General features: G+C 41.0%; 2 protein-coding genes across 2 annotated transcripts in view; both read right to left on the reverse strand.

The window, feature by feature from the left end:
• Positions 1-6,618, reverse strand: part of LOC140539737 (cholesterol 7-desaturase nvd) — a 30,786-nt gene extending 24,168 nt beyond the window's left edge. Inside the window, exon 1 of the mRNA XM_072662497.1 lies at positions 6,043-6,618. Coding sequence (XP_072518598.1) covers positions 6,043-6,457 — 415 coding nt within the window. The 5' untranslated portion in view covers positions 6,458-6,618. The remainder of the gene's footprint in view (positions 1-6,042) is intronic.
• A 1,020-nt stretch (positions 6,619-7,638) lies between these two features.
• On the reverse strand, positions 7,639-20,722 carry cel.2 (carboxyl ester lipase, tandem duplicate 2). The gene is made up of 11 exons (XM_072661533.1): positions 20,654-20,722; positions 20,192-20,339; positions 18,957-19,076; positions 18,249-18,446; positions 17,552-17,682; positions 16,499-16,606; positions 12,490-12,604; positions 11,613-11,799; positions 10,021-10,224; positions 9,031-9,228; positions 7,639-8,130 (listed from the first exon to the last, which is right to left on the reverse strand). Exons 1-11 carry the CDS (start codon positions 20,720-20,722, stop codon positions 7,953-7,955), a joined length of 1,656 nt encoding a protein of 551 aa, XP_072517634.1. The 3' UTR covers positions 7,639-7,952.
• Between the last annotated feature and the right edge of the window lie 1,253 nt (positions 20,723-21,975).

Here is a 21,975-nt window from a genome sequence, read left to right on the forward strand (position 1 = left end):
ATGAACAATAGCTTGTCGACTGTGGACCTCAACTGTATCATCACACCTCCTCCCCATACAAACACACTTACTACTGGAACCCTATGCACAGTCACACTGCACCCACAAAGACTTTCCTCTCACCCACCCACACTACACCTAAGTGTGTATAATGTGTGTATATGTTAATATGTAAACATATGTAAACTGTGAGGGACGATGGGACGATGCACCCACCCGTGTAATGTGTTTTGATTTGATCAGCTGACTCCGGATTTAATTGTGTTAAAATGACCCTTTTATCTGCATAGAAGCCTCTATCCTCCATGGGGGTATCTGTCTCGAGCTTAGGCCCATTTAAAATACTACATTTACTTTGACCCCTTAAGCAGGCCGATAAGTGTTATAACAAACTTCTGTTGCTTAAGAAAAGCCCCTCCAGTGTGTACAGAAGTCCCTGTAGTTACTCAGTAATAAGCCTTGGAGTGTTAAGGGCTTAAGGCACGGTTTTCAGTCCTTTACTCTGTAATACGTCTAAAATACGTCTAAAATTAAAAAAAGGCCAAACATTTTGTTACTGTTATTGTTTTGAATATTTATTGAGCACATTTTACACACCTTCCATAATAGACCTGCTGAGAATCTGTGTCTGTGCCACTGACTGGCCGCTGTTAAGCTCATTCATATAAAGTATGAGCTAAAGTTAGCAGGGCCTTATTTGTCAGTATATATTTTTTACGTTATACGTTATGACATATTTACTGAGTTATTGATGAATAACCACATTTGAATGCATGTGAACATTAAGAACCTCTTGAATGGCTTCCATTCCTCCAGCCTACTTCAATAACTCAGGCAATAGCTCAGGTTAGGCAGGGTGCATTGTTTTCCATGCCATTACTGAATAGTAAGCCTTACGTCTGGGATTTTCAAAGGTTAAATAGGCTCATCCCAGTATATATATATATATATATATATATATATATATATATATATATATATATTTTTTTTTTTTTTTTTTTTAAGTTATATGTTATATTAATTATATATTTTGTAATGTGAATATTAAATATTTGATTTAATGTAAATTATACAAAAGAAAACCAGTCATTCTGCATCATGTAAATGTGTGTGTGTGTGTAATATATATATATATATATATATATATATATATATATATATATATATATCACTGCTGTCCAATGAAAATGTATGCAAAAACATATATTTAACTTCTATTTTTTCCTATAATTCTCACCATTTTGGAGATACATGGATTTTATTGGACAGGGACAATATATATAACATTTTTATGACATTTTAGTGATCTTTTGGCGAGCTGTCAACTGTGCAGCTTGATTTAGGGCGTGTCGGTGTGTCTTTGCTATGGTAACAACAGCAAAAGTTTGCCTTGAGCAGCTAGAAACGTGCAGAAGGCATGTAGTAAGACTCTTAATTAATGAATTAATCATGGGTGTGTTTTGGGCGTACCGTGCAGTAATAAACCAATCACTGTGTCGCTCGCCGTTCCATTTAAAAGCCAGGTGAGGTCTGACTTTGGCGGACTGCTGTTTCAGTAGCGGTCTGGGAAGGCTTGCTGAAGCGGTGGAGCTCCTCACCTCTAGAATAATGATATTTTATTTTATTCTGTTTATTATTGATGGAAAGGTTTGAATAGATGCCAACCGGCCGCGCTGTGGGTTTGTGCACTGCTGCCTGTCCACGTAGCAAGCGAGGGTGTACGAGCGGTGGGCTGTACGTGCCTGTGTTGACAATTCACTGCAAAGACTGTTGACGATATATATATATATATATGTCATATGTAATATATGTGAATTCGGCAGTTGTTCTCTAAACTGTGCCAAAATGTGATGACGAAAGGACCAATAGATCCGTTCCAAATTGGTTCACTGAAGAAGGAAGGTTTTATCCTTTCGCTGTAAAGTTGCAGTTTTGGAGATACAAGGTTTTTGTGTGACAGCGACAATATGCTCCTGTCTCCCGGGCTTGTAAAAAGCCAACACTCTGGAGGTCAGCAGCGGTGTAGAGTTCAGGATTCTATTTAATCCACTCGACTCAAGGGGCCTCCGGTATTAAGCATTGTCAACGGAGAAACTTAAATTCTCCACTGAAGGTAGAATTTAGTCTAGGACTAGGTGTAAAAACAGGCTATACATCTAACCCCGCAGAAATCTGTCCCTCTAGGACCTGCCTTCCACATCCCTGCCCTGTACAGCATTAAAGGCACCAGCTAGACGTCAGACACTTTGTGCCCTTGAAGCAAATGCTTTGTATCTAATGAGGTCAATGAGGTCATTCATTAGCTGGCTGTTAAACATGGGAGAAGACCACTACTAGGTCTAAGGCTGTTTGTCCAGACAGACATGAAGAAGTGCTCTGCAGTAATGGGAATAAATGATAAATACAGACATATTTACTGAATTATTGATGAATAACCACAATTGAATGCATGCGAATGTTAAGAACCTCTTGAATGGCTTCCATTCCTCCAGCCTACTTCAATAACTCAGGCAATAGCTCAGGTTAGGCAGGGTGCATTGTTTTCCATGCCATTACTGAATAGTAAGCCTTACGTCTGGGATTTTAAGAGGTTAAATAGGCTCATCCCAGTATATATATATATATATATATATATATATATATATATATATATATATATATATGTATTATTTATTTATTTATTTATTTTATGTTATACGTTATGTTAATTATATTAATTATATATATAATTAATTATATATATTGTATATTATTATTATAATATATATATAATTATTAATTATTAATAATAATTAATGATAATTATAATTATATATATTTGATTTGATGTAAATAAAAAAAACAGTCATTCTGCATCACGTAAATGTATATATATATATATCACTGCTGACCAATGAAACTGTGTTCCCATGAATTCCCATTTTTGTCCGTGGTTTGAACCCTGTGGCCACTTCTGTCCACTGTGTAAATAATTCTGAATAAATGGAACAATAAAAATGTTCCAAATTACTTTGAGCAAAAACATATATTTAACTTCTATTCAAACGTATGACCTTTTGTGCCTTTTCCTATAATTCTCACCATCTTGGAGATACATGGATTTTATTGGACAGGGACGATATATATGACATAACATAACATACTGAATTATTGATGAATAACCACAATTGAATGCATGCGAACGTTAAGAACCCCATCCCAGTGCCTACAGCTTCTCAGCATCTCCTCCATCACCACAGCAATCAATGCAGACTCTTCTGTTACTGAACTGACCTGAAAAAAGGCAGATAGCTACAACAGTGTGCTGGGAGAGCTATTTTTACACCAGACCCACACACACACACACACTTTCGCTAGGCTCAGATACAGAGCCACAAAACGAGGAGGGATTCGCTTACTTCCGATGATGCAGATCATGTTTGGGACATAGTGGGAATATAGTGCTGATCTAATGCTGACCACACCATACTGACTGAAACACGAGGCAGAAGGGAATGGGGTATTTTCACATGCACACACAAGGTCATCCTGGAGTGAGTCCTGCACACTACTGCTGCAAATGTGGTACTTTTATTAAATAATTACTTATGTAGACGTAGAAGTGCCGCTACCATGAACTTTGAAGAAGTATCAGCTCCAAAAACCCTCCTAATCGAGTTACGGTAGAAGCACGTCCAGCATCTACACTATATGGACAAAATTGGGACACCTGCTCATTCATGGCTTTTTCTGAGAATGTATCCTGCTTTTGTTGGAGTAACTGTCTCTACCGTCCAGGGAGAAAGGCTTTTTATTAGATTTTGGAGGAGGAATATTGCTGTGAGGATTTTATTTGATTGCACTCAGAGACATCCAAAAAGTACTGGATGGAGCGCCGCCATCATCCATCACTCCAGAGAACACAGTTCTTCCACTGCTCCACAGCTCAATGCTGGGGGGCTTTATATACCCCTCTACTAGCCCACGCCTGGCATTAGGCAGCATGGTGCCAATAGGTTCAAGGCCAGCAGTTTGCGTGTGTGTGTGTGTCTGTGCGTGTGTGTGTGTGTGCTTTGCAGCTGAATGCATTCATTAGAATAGTGTATTGTGGATAGATGGGTACTATTCCAAGGCTTTTATTACTGATTATCTTTGGTAAACAAGTCATTTAGTGGTTAGCATTTAGAGCTAAACAATAAAATAGGCCTAACTGAATATAAAATAATATGCTATGCAAAGAGAACACACACATTTCCTGAACTTGTCCCAGTTAAACATCATCATACAGCAGCTTTTACTTCAGAAAGTATCCAGAGTTACCCTGAAACGTGGCCTGTTAGCCCCAGTTCTTGTCATTTCCAGTTACCATCCACTAGTTGGGACTCCTTGCTACCACTGCTGGGGGGTTGAAGGCTAGCATGTGCTCCAAGCACTAAATTCTGTTATATCAGCTAACAGGTGACCATACTGGCAAGAGGAGAGGAGGGCTATTACGTTCTCTAGGACTCCCCCAGCCACACTGATTTACTTTATATATTTTGTGAAAATAAACATTTAATATTACATTAGGTAATATTAATTATTATGTGCCATTGCTGGTGTGAGTTTTATTCATTTAAATTTTATAACGATCTGTACAAACCATGACTGTCACTGAAATGCCAAGCGAATCACTAAGTCGATTAATTGAGAAGAATTAATATTTCTATGGAAATTAGTAATATAATAAATAATAAATCCATGATTTGAATGGAGTTAGCATGACAGCCTCTAATGATCAGACCCTGAGTGTATCACTCGTATGACTCGTATCAACTGACATCTTTACTAAAGAAAATACAGTATGCAAAATAAATGCAGATAAACACTCATTTACATTAATAAAATGTGACTTCACTTTAGAGTGAGTGCCTAAACCCACCACCAAATGTACACAGAAGAGCTTTACCAATAGAAAGAGATGCTCTGGAGTGGGTGTACATGAGCATAGGGCCACCCTGCCCAATGCCAGGTGTCGGCTAGAGGGGTTTAAAGCTCCCCCACTACTGGGCTGTGGAGCTGTGTTCTCTGGAGGGATGGAGCTCCATCCAGTAATGGAGTTGGAGTGGTGTTGTGATCCAGGATCATATATCATATGTGCTGTCCTGGCTAATGTTGGGCATCCAGGAGAAACCTGGAACCAAGCTACTGTAAAAACTCTCTTATTAGTATATAATAGTATATGCATATATATATATATATACTGTCCAAATATATATGTCCAAATATTTGTTCTAATGAATGCATTCAGCTACTTTAAGTTGCACCGATTGCTTGCACAGATGTGCAGTTGCATAAACTCAGCTTATCTAGTCCCTGTAGAGAAGTACCGCCAATAGAATAGGACTCTCTGGAGCAGATACCTATTGGCACCATGCCTCCTAATGCCAGGCTTGGCTGAAGTCTGACTGCTGACCCGTTTAATTTACTCTAAATGTACTTTCACTGAAAAATACAAACATATTCCAATATGGAAATGCAGATAAACACTCATATATATTAATATAATGTGAGTGATGGTGTCCTACATTGCCTGAACTTACCACCAAATTGAGGCTAAACATCTACTTCTGTGGAAACCAACCACACATCAACTTTACTCTGCCCAAAGCTCATGTACCCATATAAGTATCCTGGGAACTTATATACACATATAAGTATATACATAGAACTTGACATATATATACATATACATGAGCATAGGGCCACCCTGCCCAATGCCAGGTGTCGGCTAGAGGGGTATAAAGCTCCCCCAGCACTGGGCTGTGGAGCTGCATCCTCTGGAGTGATGGAGCTCCATCCAGTAATGGAGTTGTAGTGATGTTTGTGATCCAGGATCATCTATTATATATCAGTATCTGGCCTCATTTACCCTTTGCAAGCAAATCCTCACAGCAATGCTCTAAAATCTAGTGTAAAGCCTTCCCAGCAGCCTTCTCAATGAGCAGATGTCTACAAACTTTTGGACATGTTATGATTATATGATTTATAGCCTGTCTCTAGACGCTGGTTGGATGATCTTACCCAGCACGGTGACGCTCCTCACGTCGCCCCTCTCCAGCATGTGGGAGTCCAAAACCCGGTACCATCCGTTGGGATACACGGGGGGTAGTTCTCCGGTCTTCCGTCGGCGCCTCACCTCGTTGGCTGCCCGGGCTCTGGAGCGACCATCCTCGGCCACGTAGCCTACGTCCTCGGGGCTCCGCAGCAGCTCTAGCGGGGCGAAGAAGAGACGGTACAGCCAGCCGGCCGCCAGGAGGAGCACCCCGGCTACGAGGCACGCCGCAGCCCGCGCTGGAGCTCCGGCCAGCCCGGTCCTTCTCCACAGCTCGGGATAGCCGAAGTCCCACGGGTCAAACACCAGGAGGAGGCCGGCGGACAGGACGAGGGCAGCCACGGAGAGCAGCTTCCAGAGCAGCGAGTTGGCAGAAAGCTCCATTGGCTGCTTTGCTTTTTTAGGGTGCCAGATACGTACAGCTCAGAACCAGGCTGGTCAGACTATCTAGAGCCTGAGATAGCCTAGTCCTGGCACGCGCCGTCACTAAAACACAGGGCGGTTGTGAGGTGGAGCACCATCCTCCTGCTTGTATTGGAGATGGTGCTCCCTCCACTCCAGCAGCATCCATCTGCGACCTGCAAAACACGCCCACTAAACAACAACACGCCCACTATATATATATATATAGTATGTACCATGTGTCCAAATATTTCTGGACACCTCTTCTAATGAATGCATTCAGCTACTTTAACCTGCACCCATGCAAGACACGCCCACTAAACAACAACAATACGCCCACTATATATATATATAGTATATACCATGTGTCCACATATTTCTGGACACCTCTTCTAATGAATGCATTCAGCTACTTTAACCTGCACCCATGCAAGACACGCCCACTAAACAACAACAATACGCCCACTATATATATATATATATATTATACCATGTGTCCAAATATTTCTGGACACCTCTTCTAATGAATGCATTCAGCTACTTTAACCTGCACCCATTGCTGACACAGATGTGCAAATGCACACACGACCTGCAAGACACGCCCACTAAACCACATCAACACGCCCACTATATATATATATATATATAGTATATAACATGTGTCCAAATATTTCTGGGTAGGTACTGCCAATAGAATAGGACTCTCTGGATCAGATCAGCATGAACCTACTGGCTCCATGCTGCCTAATAATGCCAGGCGTGGGCTAGTAGAGGGGTATAATAAAGCCCCCCAGCATTGAGAAGCTGTGGAGCAGTGGAACAGCTGTGTTCTCTGGAATGATGGATGGTGGTGGAGCTCCATCCAGTACTTTTGGGATGAGTTGGGGAGGCCTTGTTCCCAAAGTCTAGCCTGTCCAATAGGAGAAGAGCACATCTTACCATATACTGTACCCATCTGGTGTGGTGGAGCTAGTAGCCTTGGTCAGGGACTCTTATCGGTGTAGAATGGTGAATGGTACCCGACTGGAATTCAACCCCTTTGTAAAGTGTGTGTGTGAGGATGTGTCTTTCAGTGGGATGGTCTTAAGCTATTTGCCCCAGTTTAATGTCTTAATGGTGTAAGACCATTTACCGCGGTATAAATCACATACACTCTGCATGGCTGCCTTGTAGTGAAGTTTATTGAGCGGGAAAGTATTTGAGTATTTGAGTATTTGAGTATTTAAGCTGCAGACAGTAAAACAGTAAAAAGCAAGTGTAATTTTGCCAGTTTATTACAGTAAGTGGGTAAAAGCAACTACCAAGGTAGCCTCAGCTCCTTACACAGACCAGCCAGCCAATCAAGGCTGATTACCTGGTCGTTCTGTTTGATTTTATGATTATTATTTATTTATGATCCTCTAATCACAGCTCAGGTGCTCAGCCTGGGTGGACAGTGACAGCTAGCTAGCTAACTGGAGATGGAGCTGCAGGGTGCTCAGTTGACATTGGGGAAGCTGACGAAGGTGCTGGTCCAGAAGTGGACGAAGCGAGCCCTCATTTTTTGCTTCACAGAGGTCTTGCCCATGTTGTGATTGATGTCCACAAACTGGTGTTTTTTACTGGTGAGCGCGGGCCAGGCCACAGGCACGTCAGACTCTCCGGTGTTGGGGTTACTGCAGAAACAGAAATTAGGAGCTTGTGATTTTTTTGGACAGAATAAATGAGTTAATTAATTAATTAATTATTGAGCCTTCTTGTACAGGCTGTATGAGGTCTGATATGATATGTAGCTGGTGGTCAAGGTGGTCTTAATCCAGCGAAGCGCTGGCATAGGGGAAGTGGTTGTAATGCAGTGGCTGATTTTTTCATTGTTTCCTGCAGATCAACATGAACCTATGGACACCATGATGCCTAATGCCAGGCGTGGGCTAGTAGAGGGGTATGATAAAGCCCCCCAGCATTGAGGAGCTGTGGAGGAACTGTGTTCTCTGGAATGATGGATGGTGGTGGAGCACCATTCAGTACTTTTGGGATGGGTTACAGCCCTTTTAAAAGACGTGGAACATGCCTTACAGCACGTTGTTTGGGCTCTAAAGGTCAGCTTCAAACCAATTACCAATTTAAGTACTTTAATTACATATTAAAGTATCAAATACAATTCAATATCATAAATCCAATAATGACATATATTACATATAACCAAGTCTAAACCAATTTCTAGAACAAAATGAAAAAATAATTGGATTTACAGACGATGTCATATGACCTCACATTAATGTATTTATTTTGATATCTAAAACTGGCTCTTATTGATTAATAATCATACTATTAATATTCATATTATTATTATGTCTGGTAATGTGCGCAGTAAGTTATATAGGTTTAAGAAGGAATGCATTTACATTATGAATGATTTCCATCAGCACAGTCTATCAGTTGTTTATTGTTGGCTAATGACGGTGTTGCTGCTCTTTTCAGTATTTGATATTTTATAAAAATATATTTTATATTTTATAGTCTGAACTGACACCATGCCCCTCCTCTATCGCTGCATTGGTCTCCTCCAGGCTTACCCAGTCTTGGCAAAGTTGGTCCAGTATGCAATCATGTATTTGGCGACTTTGCGGTGACGGGGCAAGTAGCCGAGAGGAGTGGTGAAGGGCTTTCCAAAAACATACTGCAGGTCATCAGCGTGGTCGGCGCCCATCCAGCTGGGATAGCCAGGCATGCGGCTGGGTTGGGAGAACAGGTATGAGTAGGTACGAGCCGTGCTGATGGGGAATGGAGAGACATGATTAACGGAAGCAGAACAATCATTGGTTATCATCATCATCATCATCATCTTACAGATGCTCAACTTGTTAAACTCCACTATCTGGACAAAAGTATTGGGACAACTTATTCATTGCTTATTCATCGTGTCTTCTGAAATCAAGGGCATTAAAAAGAGTTGTTGGAGTAACTGTCTCTACTGTCCAGAGAAGAAGAAGGCTTTCCACTAAAATTTGGAGCAGCATTGCTGTGAGGATTTGATTGCATTCAGTGACAAGGTCAGGATGTTGGATGATCACCACATCATCTCATTCCCAACTCATCCAGAAAGTATTCTATGGAGCACCATCATCCATCATTCCAGAGAACACAGCTGTTCCACTGCTCCATAGTTCAATGCTGGGGGGCTTTATTATACCCCTCTACTAGCCCACGCCTGGCATTAGGAGGCAGCATGGTGCCAGCAGGTTCATGTTTATCAGCTCCAGAGAGTCCTATTCTATTGGCAATACTACTAATTTCTACAGGGCCTAGACAAGCTGTGTGTGTGCCGTTGCACATCTGTTCATTGGTGAATGCGTTCATTGGACAGGGTGTCCACAAACATTTGGAAAGCAGTATTATGTGAGAATTGGCATTTCTTGCTCATGGGTTCCCCCTACAGTCAGGAAGTGGAATATGTGCTTTGAGCCTCCACTAAAGGAGGAGCTTTACACATGCATTTCTGGACAAGCTAAAGAACCGTAGTTACATACTAGACCACTATGTGAAATAAGGGTTAGGGTGGGTACTTGGCATGCTTGTTGTGCAGATACAGGGCGGTCTGGGTCGGCACCAGGAACAAGTAGTCAGTCTCAATGTCCACAACCGTCTTCTTGATTTCGGCTTTGGTTGGGTTGCTTCCCCAGTTAGAGCTGTACTCCTGGAAGGCAGAAGCGGCAGCTTCTGGACCCTTCTCGCTGGTGAAAGAGGTCAAGAGCTCCTTCACCTCTTCCCTGTGAGAAAAACAAAAGAGAAGACAGTAAGACTCTGTGGGCAGTGGGGACATGTGCATTGTCGGCAGTGAGGATGTGGTTTGTGGGTGTAGCTGTGTAGTGCTGAACATCCCACATGCAGGGTTTAAATTTTTTTAGTTTGTGGACACCTGCTCATCCAGCATTGCTTTATTAAGGGTATTAACAGGCAGTTTGTCCACCTTCTCTGCAGTAACAGCCTCTACTATGTTGAGAAGGATTTACACTAGGTGTTTTAACATTGCTGTGAGAATGATTTGATTGCATTCAAGTTCTGCCAGTTCTGCCACTCCAACTCAGCCTAAAGGTACTTGATGGAGCTCCATCACTCACTGCTCCACGGCTCCACGGTGTTCTGGACAGATGAATCTAAAGTGAGTTATTTGGCCAACATGGGCCATGGCTGTCAGAAACCCAACACTGCTGGGCTCTGGGTGGCTCAGTGGTCCGAGCCATGCCGCTTTGCCATCTGCAGCCGGAGTCTGAGAGGGCACAACTGGCCGTGCTCTCTCCAGGTGGGTAGATGGCGCTCTCTCTCTCTCCTCACCACTCTTAAGTGATAAGGAGACATCATTCTTAAGTGATGTTGGTCGGCACAGGCGTCTGTTAGCTGATGTGGTGGAGCTGGGGGCCACATCGGCAGCAGTTGGAATAGAGGCAGTGCCTCAAGTCATTACCCTCCTAGTGTAGGGAGCATTGCTAATGCTAGGGGGAGCTATTAACAGGTGGGTTAACTGGCGGTACCAAAATCGGAAAAAAAGGAAAGAAATAAACTAAAAATAAATTAATAAATAATATATATAAACAATCAATTAATTCATTTAAACAACATTTTTAAAACACTGCTTTTAAAAGTAAAAACCTCTTATCAACTTTAAAGCATGGTGGTGGAGGTATGATGATTTATGGACACTTTACTGGATCAGGACCTAGATGCCCTGCTACCATTGAAGGAACTGTTGAATTCTGCTCTGTGCTGTATCAAAGAAGTCTTCAAGAAAATGTCATGTCATCTGTCCATGAACTGAAGTTGGAGCTACAGTGCAGCTGGGCCATGTAACAAGACAATGGTTAAAAAAATAATGAAATGTTAACATTTGGACTGGTCACCAACCGCTGGTGGTTGGTGTGGCACAACAGATAACACCACTACCTGCCAGTGAGCTACTATACCATGTGGGTTCAATTCCCAGTCTGGGTGACTGTACTGTGCTACACTAATAAGAGTCCTTGGGCAAGACTCCTAACACTGCATTGGCCCATCTTTGTAATATGAGTAACTTTGTAAGTCGCTCTGGATAATAACTGTAAAAATTAGCAAATTCCTGACCTAACCCCTATTGTAGAGTTCTAGAAGAAGAGTTACTTACACCGGGGTGGTCTGGAGGGGCTGGTTGACAGAAGGAACATCAACACCACTGAACATGTGGCCGTCCATGTCATTGATTCCAGCGAGATAGTCGATGTCAGCAGCGTTGCTGAACAGGGTGCTGGGGTCATCAGGGACAAAATCACCATCAATCACAGGAGACAGGGCCAGGTTCTTCACTAAGGGGTCTGGAGGAGGATTTCAGATCCTTAGTGACATGAAAAATGGCAACCTAAAAACAGTCAGGGCTGAATTTATTTTGGTTTCTTCTGCATTGTCCACCCTGCAGTGCAAACATAGTAAATCAGTTTCACTTACTTTTTCTAGCCTGCACTGTGAATCTTCACCCAGCACTCGATTTCTACCTGATTTCTAATTCCAAGACCCTTTTAAACCCCTTCCCAGACTCCTCTGCATCTACAGCCTTCTTTCTGAAAGCCTCAGAGAGCTCTTTGGATCTGGCCATGATGGTGATCTTCACCACTCTCTTCAACCATCAATCAACATTTCAATTAATTCCATTTTATAAATGATGATTAAAGACGTTTCTTCAGTTGTGTGAGTTTAGTTAGATTGCCTCTATCTCTCAGTATTGAACATGAACATGCCAAAAATGCCAATATGTTTAAATATGATTTAAAAAGGTTTTCATGGGGTGTCCTCATTTATTTCCACATGGTTGTATATCACCAAAATATAAAAAAAAACGAAAAATCCATTATTTATTATCCAGAATTTGTTATTACAAATTTATTACAATTTATTACAACAATATCCTTAGCGGACAACGCAACAGTGATTTACATGCTTTTTGCTCCTCCTAAAGTAGCGGCCATCCCTTATCCCTGTACCTCTAAATAAAAGGGGGCTACACTTACTTGATGCAGAGCTACCCAGGCTAACGGGGCCAGCCAGAGTAAGCTGAAATGGGTCAGTCATCTTCAGGCAGCTGATCATGCTCTGGTCAGTGGGACAGCCCACCTTCTTAGCAACCTACAGGCAGAGATGGCCAGATTAGGCCCATTCCTCATCAGAAAAAATATGTTTGCATTGTTTAACCCATTTAAAGCCTGAACTATCAAATAATTAAAGAAAATCATTCAACAATAAATGAATCATCAAGAAAATAATTCAAAAATAACTGAATTATTAGGAATATAATTCAACAATAATTGAATTATCAAGAAAATTATTCAATAATAACTGAATTATCAAGAAAAAAATACAAAATAATTGAATTATCAAAAAAATCAAAAGAATAATTCAACAATGATTTAATTATTAGGACTATAATTCAACAATAATTGAAATATCAAGAAAATTATTCAATAATAACAGAATTATCAAGAAAATTTTGAAAAATTTAATTATCAAAATAATTATTCAACAATAACTGAATTATTAGGAAAATAATTCAACAATAATTAATTATCAAGAAAATAATTCAATAATAACTGAATTATCAAAAAAATATAATTTAACAATAATTTAATCATCAAGAAAATAATATAACAAAAATGTAATTATAAAATAATTCATGTTTTAATAAAAACAAATGAAATATATATGACCTTTATGACCGAATACATGTTTATATGAGCTTCTAAAACATATTTTTTTTATATTTGATACATCTGCAGTTTATTTGCTCACAGTGTTTTTAAACAAACTAAAACATACAGAACACAAGTGTTTAACCCCTTATAGTCTGAGTTGCCTTTAGAATTGGCTCAATTGTAAACTTAAAACTTAAATAAATCTGAATGTACATGTCCGTTGCATGCAGTGCACCAAAAATCCATCTGGTGGCAGAAGACATGTATCTTAAATATTTTCTTGAATATGTATTTAAGCAGTTGTTATTTATTTTATTTATTAAATATTATTTAGTGATTATTTAAGATAATACATTATTTAATTGCCAAACATGATTTTGCAGAGGACTCAAAAAAACTCAATTGCCCTTACACTTACTTTTAGGGGTTAAAGACATCTAACACACTGTGGTGGCATTAAAGCCCATGGCTACTGCAGCCCATGCATGGCTACTGCAGGGGAATAGGGAAGCAAGGCTAAAAAGGACTAGTGAGCGCACTCTAGAGGAAGCAGCAATGCAGTGATGTGGCACGTAGATGTCTCTGTAGCCTCTGTGGTGGCTAAAAAAAACAGGATAGAAGATAACCCTAGCCATGGGGTTGCAATCTCCTCAGCCAGCTAACTGCCCACTGTGCTGACTGGACACCAAGAAGACCTAGAGAGGACAGCAAAGCTATCCAAAGAAAGGTTAGGTTAGATTAGGCTAGGCTTGGCTAGGCCAGGCTATGTGGCTGTGGCGTAAACAAGCCGATCAAAGCAGAGCTCATACTTTCTTTTCTCACAAGGCCTCTGAAAAAGGTAAAACAGCACATTTCCTTCTGAGGTAAAGTAACAGGGTGGTAAATCTGCTTGTTAAACCTCAAGTAAAGGTATGCTCTTACTATTTATACACCAAGAACAACTTCAATACTCAATAGATGCACCGTATGGTATCTTTAAAGATTCGAAGGAAGGCCTGTTAGCAAGTGGACATGATTTGAGAGGAGTGTGTGATGATAAAAGCATGTCGTTTGCATTACGCTATACATGTTTTTGTTGTACAGCATTAGCATGTGACAAGGAAACTGTATTATGATTATTATGATAAACTGATAAAACCGCCTACTTGGAATAATGTAAACAAGGACACACAGTGTCACTGATGCGAAGCACCACCATAGCTATTTGAGTACTAATAGCGCCCCCTTGGGGAGGGTCATGAGCCTGCTAAATGCTAGTAAGTGTTTCCATTAGGTGCACATCTTCACATCTAATAGAACATCAGTTAAAATGGCAAGAATTAATGAATGGAATGGAAGGATGGATCTTGTCAGTATATGAATGAGACACTACCAGAAGTGTATATATATATATAATTCTTGCCATTTTAACACCATGTTCTATTAGATGTGAAGATGTGCACACTTACTACAAACACTTACAGTGAGTCCAAGAAGTATTTGATCCCTTGCTGATTTTCTTTGTTTGCCCACTAATAAAGACACTATCCTTCTGCACTTTTAATGGTAGATATATTCTAACATGGAGAGACAGAATATCAAGACAAAAATCCAGAATATAATTTTAAAGAATATATTTTAATTAATTTGTATTTCAATGAGGAAAATAAGTATTTGATCCCTCTTGCCAAACACACTCAATACTTAGTGGCAAAGCCTTTGTTTGCAAGCACAGCGGTGAGACGTTTGTTGTAGTTAACCACAAGTTTAGCACACACACCAGGGGGAATTTTGGCCCACTCTTCTTTGCAGATCCTCTCTAAATCATGAAGGTTGGTGGGCTGTCGCTTGGCAACTCTGACCTTCAGCTCCCTCCATAGATTTTCGATCGGATTGAGGTCTGGCGACTGGCTGGGCCACTCCATGACCTTAATGTGATTTTTCTTGAGCCAATCCTTTGTTGCCTTTGCTGTATGTTTAGGGTCGTTATCATGTTGGAAGACCCAACCACGGCCCATTTTCAGATCCCTGGCAGAGGGGAGGAGGTTGTCCCTCAGGATTGTGCGGTACATGGCTCCATCCATCTTCCCAGTGATGCGGTGAAGTAGCCCTGTACCCTTGGCAGAGAAACACCCCCAAAACATTATGCTTCCACCTCCATGCTTGACGGTGGGCACAGTGTTCTTGGGGTCATAGGCAGCATTTTTCTTCCTCCACACATGGCGGGTGGAGTTGAGGCCAAAAAGTTCAATTTTGGTCTCGTCTGACCACAAAACCTTCTCCCAATAACTTGGTTCATCTTTCAAATGATCATTGGCATACTTGAGGCGCGCCTCCACATGTGCTCTCTTCAGCAGGGGTACCTTTCGGGCACTGCAGGATGTGAATCCATTGTTGCGCAAAGTGTTGCCAATTGTTTCCTTGCAAACTGTGGTCCCAGCTGCCTTCAGGTCATTTGCTAACTCCTGCCGAGTGGTTGCAGGACGATTTCTGACTGTTCTCAGCATCATTGCCACCCCACGAGGCGAAATCTTCTTTGGAGCACCGGGCCGAGGTCTGTTGATTGTCATGTTATACTCTTTAAACTTTCTGATAATTGCACCAATAGTTGTTACTTTCACATCCAACACCTTACTAATCTTTTTGTAGCCCATTCCAGCTTTGTGAAGGTCAACAATTCTGACTCTGAGGTCCTGTGACAGCTCTTTGGTTTTACCCATGTTGGAGACTTGAAATCTGTGTGATCTGTCTGATTCTGTGGACAGGTGTTTTTCACACAAGTGATTAGTGAGAACAGGTGGCTTCAGGTCAGGTAACAAGTTGATTGGGAGTGTCTAACTGGTCTGTAAAAGCCAGAACTGCTAATGAATACTAAGGGATCAAATACTTATTTCACTCCATGAAATACAAATCAATTAATATATATTCCTTAGATTTATTTTCTGGATTTTCTTTTTAATATTCTGTCTCTCCATGTAAGAATACATCTACCATTAAAAGTATAGAATGATCATGTCTTTATTAGTGGGCCAACGAAGAAAATCAGCAAGGGATCAAATACTTCTTGGACTCACTGTACTAGCATTTAACAGGCTCATGACCCTCTCCAGGGGGGCGCTATTAGTACTCAAATAGCTATGGTGGAGCTTTGCATCAGTGACACTGTGTGTCCTTGTTTACATTATTCCAAGTTGGTGGTTTTATCAGTTTATTATAATTATCATAATACAGTTTCCTTATATATGTATATATATATATATATAGACTGGTGCAGTCTTGGCAGTCATTGAAAAGGACCCAGTGGGACCCAGTAGCATCAGCAGTACCTCTCACTGTATATTAGCATGCTCACCTCTTCAGCATACGCCCTAGGATTTCTGTTAACAGCCCACGGACACAGAGCAACACCGCTCTGGGATATAGCTCTGCGGATCATGCCCTTGTTGTGGGGGGACAGCATCTGCGGAGACACACACATACACAGTTAAAGCAGCTGAACTGCGGCTGAACACTTCACACAAAACTGTCTACTGATGACCTCGGCCGGAAATGCTCCCTGGGTCCCTGGTACGTTCATGTACGTCGTCTGGCAGCGTCCTTCAATCAAACAATTTGGGGGGTTTTGTAATACTTGTGTTATCTTCTCTGCTGAATCAGGATTTTCCTTTACTTTTGTTGGGATTCTACTTTTAATATGACTATCCGGGAGCAGGCTCCTCCAGCCGACTCTCCAAAGATGGTGAGGTTGTTAGGATCTCCTCCAAAAGCCTTGATGTTCCTGTGCACCCAGCCAATGGCAGCATGCTGGTCCCACAGACCATAGTTTCCTATAACCCAGGATTGGGATTCCAGGACTACAGAGGCAACTGGATGTCACAACTACAGACGAACACAATCAGACTAAACCAAGGATAAACTAACAAACAGTTATTGAGCACTTTAAGGAAACATCCATATTGCAGGCTAGAAAAAGTAAGTGAACCTTTGAAGCAGCTGAATTCACCTATTAGAAGGAGTGTCCACAAACTTTTATATACTATACTAGGAACACAAACACTGTTCCTACATAATTTTTTTGGATGTTCTAATGCTAGAGCGTCATGGCAGGGCCGCCACTGTTCGACTGTGGTCTGAGGCTATTGCCTTTCTTAGAGATTTGTGGTGCAAAATAGTATCTCATTTAGTCTATTCTTATTTATTAATATACTTATTTATTTTTCTCTCTTCGCCTTATTGTGGTGCATCAGTGTGTTTTTTTAAATGAAAAACAATAAAAAAAAAAAATATATATATATATATATATATATATATATATATATATATATATATATATATATTCACATAAAAACTGCTGAACTGAAGGGGACATACTACAGGAACAACGGAAACCCAACGAAAACCGTACCTGGAAGCTCACACTGGCTCCTCCAGCCGACTCTCCAAAGATGGTGAGGTTGTTAGGATCTCCTCCAAAAGCCTTGATGTTCCTGTGCACCCAGCCAATGGCAGCATGCTGGTCCCACAGACCATAGTTTCCTATAACCCAGGATTCAGATTTTTTTGCATTTACACAAACACTGTTCCTACACTGTTAAGAGGCTATTGTGGAAGTGGGGTGTCTTTAAACTGTATTACTGTCATAATTAACACCAGTTTTATAGGCCCTAAAATAGAACCCTGTGGGACTCCTTTGTAGGAAATGCTAAACCAATCAGCTGCTAAATAATTCACAATCGTTTTGGCATAAGTGTTAAGAGATGAATAATAAATCTAGGGTTCAAAAGGTTAAAGAGGTTACTTTCTGTCTAGTCCCTGTAGAGAAGTTCTGCCAATAGATTAAGACTCTCTGGAGCAGATAAACAGAATGAGCCTATTGGCTCCATGCTGCCTAATAATGCCAGGCGTGGGCTAGTAGAGGGGTATAAAGCCCCCCAGCATTGAGGAGCTGTGGAGCAGTGGAAGAACTGTGTTCTCTGGAATGATTGATGGTGGTGGAGCTCCATCCAGTACTTTTAGAATGAGCTGGGGAGTTGGGGATGAGGTAGGGTGGTCTTGTCGCTAGACGCCATTCACTCCACAAAAATAACGTGAAGACATCTCACCAGGTAATTCCGAATCTCCTGAGCTGAGGAACCCAAGGGTGCCGACGCGATAGTTCGCAGTCACCACGATTACATTTCCCCTGTCCGCAATCTCCTCTCCGCTGTACAGGTAGTTATCCAAAAAGTTAGCCCCCTGAGAACCACCCAGCAAGAAGGCTCCACCATAGAAGAACAGCATGACTGGAAGGCCAGTAGAGACTGGAAGAGAGCACAGAACATCATCGCTGCACCAGGGAGGGGACACTATGTAAATTGCGTCAGGTGAATGAGCGTTATTAATTATTAATTAATTATTAATTCATTATTATCATAGATCTGCTTTTTAAATATTGAGTATTTCGATACACATTGAAATTATAATGTACAATTTTAATTATTTTTTTATTTTAACATAATATAATATATTTATATATATATAAATAAAATTAATATAATTTTATATATTTTATATCTTTATAACAAAAATCAGACAATTAATATATAAATAAATAGGAACTTTTCACCAACCGTGCTACAGTTTACTGTTCATATTAGAAATATGTAAACATGTGCTGTCCTGCAGCTTTGCAAGGATTCCAAAACAATATAAATAACTGCATCTCGGCTGCTGCGTATACACACACACACACACACCTATTAACTCCCCCTGCACAACAGTCCCATCAGAGGCCGAAGGGATCTGCATTCTGCATCTGTCTGTGTTCTTACCTGAACGGCCCTGAGGGACCCAGATGTTGAGGTACAGGCAGTCCTCACTGCCACGGGTTCCAGCCTGAAGCAGGTTTAACTGCAAACACCTCTTCGCAAAGTCTGAGGCCTTCAGAACACCTGTGCAGAGACAGCTAGAAGATGTTGGACCACAGAACTGCACGGTTTTCCTTTATGCTGTGTCTGAAAATGATGTCAGCAATAGAATAGATGCCTGAGCAGCTCAAATTCGTGGTAAAATGACAGCGTCAAGCCGAAGTGTAATATGATCGTTTAATTAGCAGGTGACTTACAGTACATATTGAACACGTACTATTTAAACATTTTAATTTACAATACTCCGGTTATAGATTTCAAATTTAAAGTGGTATAATATTATAATAATAGTATATTGGGTATATTGGGTTCGATACACGGGCTCAGTGGCAAGCTGCCACTGTTGGGCCCTTGAGCAAGGCCCTTCACCCTCTCTGCTCTTGTGCACCTTTACCTTTACCTTTTTTACCTTTACATTTATAAATGTTTTTGTTGTATAGCATTAGCATGCGACAAGGAAACTGTCATCTGCAGCGTAAACAATGGAATAGTTATGATAAACTGATAAAACCACCTACTTGGAATAATGTAAACAAGGACACACAGTGTCACTGACGCAAAGCACCACCATAGCTATTTGAGTACTAATAGCGCCCCCTTGGGGAGGGTCATGAGCCTGCTAAATGCGAGTGAGTGTGTTTACGTGCATTAGGTGCCCGTCTTCACATCTAATAAAACATGGTGTTAAAATGGCAAGAATTAATGAATGGAATGGAAGGATGGATCTTGTCAGTACATGAATGAGACACTACCAGAAGTGCAAATAGTAGCATTGTGCATTAAAATATAAATAAATAAATAAATCTATCCATCTCTCTCTCTCTTTCATATATATATATATATATATATATATATATATATATATATATATATATATTTAGTATTTTTTTATTTTGCATAATGCTACTATGTATGAAGCTGCTGTTTAGTGAAATACACGTATCTCCGTTTTTAGTTTTCTCCATTGTTTGATCCCTGTTGCTGTATAGCCTTGCTATTAATAATAGTGCTGCAGATTATTAGTTGCATTCTGCTGCAATATGGTAAAAATATATTTTTATATAAAATCTATAACAAATATTTTGCTTTTTAGCTTCTTACAGACTGTGTTGAGATTTTTTATCTTTAAGCATGCTCACCAGTCCAGCCGGAGTGAGGGACGGGTTTCTGGAATCGTCCTGGTGGGGCAGCGAAGGGGACGCCCTTAAAGACGTCCATGTAGCGGAAGAGTCCTACGCGATGATTATTTCCTTCCACCATCCCGCCCTCGGTGTATACAACTCCCAGCTACGAGGAACGGTTTCAGACGCCATTAAAATCACGCCATTAAAAGAGCAAAGGTTAAAAGAGTTACGCTGCAAACATTAACGTCTAAAACTATTTCTGATGAACGTTAATATATTTATCACATCAAATCAGGATTATTGTCACATCATATTGGCATAGGTGTAACGGTGAGTCTGTCATGGTAGTAAAGCGCAAATATATATACATTTATACATATATGTTATACATATACATAAATATATATAATACATAATTTTATATATATAATATATATATATATATGAGCAGTTAATCAAAGATAAAAATGCACTCACACTGGCCGCATTTGCAGCACCCAGGAAAAGGCCCAAAGCCGCTACAATCCCCAGCACAGCCATCTTCATTCACCAGACCCAGCTGAAACTGAAGAACCTCCCTTCCCCTTTTTATATATACTCTCCGATCAGCGCATATCACTCTTTCCAGCAAAATAGCCAACCTTAACTTTTATCTCAAGGGCCAACATGTGTGCTCTTATCTTTGGTTCTCATGGCAGAGCACTGAGCTGCACAGTTCAGGACGCCGAGTCGTCGGCCCGCTCTAGAACCGAAGACTTTCTGCAGAGCCAAAGCATTAACAGTGCAATCCAGACCTTGGCTACACTTTAGTCTGGAACGTAGAGTTAGGCCTAGCTGAGCTTCGGGTTCTCAGGTTCAGCCGGTGCTTCATGGTCACCATGGAAGTGATGGTAAATATACTTTAGTTAAGACTGAGGTTAATATTTGAACAACCTGAGACCTCAAAATAGTCACAAATAGCTCCAACTGTCAAAGTAACGCTACAAGGACTCGGGATCAGGACCTTCCGTCATGGTCATATTCAGGTAAATTCAGCTCCACAGTGTTTCTGTACTAAAAGGACAACAATGGAAGCTTACCTTTCTCTTTCTCTATGTCTCAGATGCTTGGTAATGTGTCTCCTAGTCTTAACACCAGGCTCCTCAGGTCGCTCCTCTTCCATGAACTGGGGGCACATTTCAGCTGCAGTTCATGAGCGCCTGTTCCAGCCTGAAAACCAGGATTGAGGTCTGGTGATTCCGCTGGCGTCCCAGTGGTCCATCAATGCCAGTTGATGCTCAGACATGAATGAGCATGCTAGTGGACGAGTGGACAGCAATGGACAGAACCACAAGGGACTGGTGTGAGCCTTACCTGTGAGGATTGTTGCTGTTATTAGATAGTCTAAATAACTAGATAGATAGATACACTGTATGTTCAAATGTTTGTGGACACCCTTCCTAATGAATGCATTCAGCTACTTTAAGCCGCACCCATTGCTGACGCAGATTGTCTAGTCCCAGTAGAGAAGTACTGCCAATAGAATAGGACTCTCTGGAGCAGATAGACATGATGGACCTATTGGCACCATGCTGCCTAATGCCAGGCGTGGGCTAGAGGGGTACAAAGCGCCCCCCTCAGTATTGAGCTGTGGAGCAGTGGAAGGATGGTGGTGCTCCATCCAATACTTTTGAGATGAGTTGGGGAGTTGTGGATGGCCTCACACTGATTCTCTTGTCACTGAATGCAATCAAATACTTACAGCAATGCTCATCCAGAATAGTAGAAAACCTTCTCCTCCAACAAAAGCAGGATAAGCT

The sequence above is a fragment of the Salminus brasiliensis genome, chromosome 18, assembly GCF_030463535.1.
Source record: "Salminus brasiliensis chromosome 18, fSalBra1.hap2, whole genome shotgun sequence".
Lineage (NCBI taxonomy): Eukaryota > Metazoa > Chordata > Actinopteri > Characiformes > Bryconidae > Salminus > Salminus brasiliensis.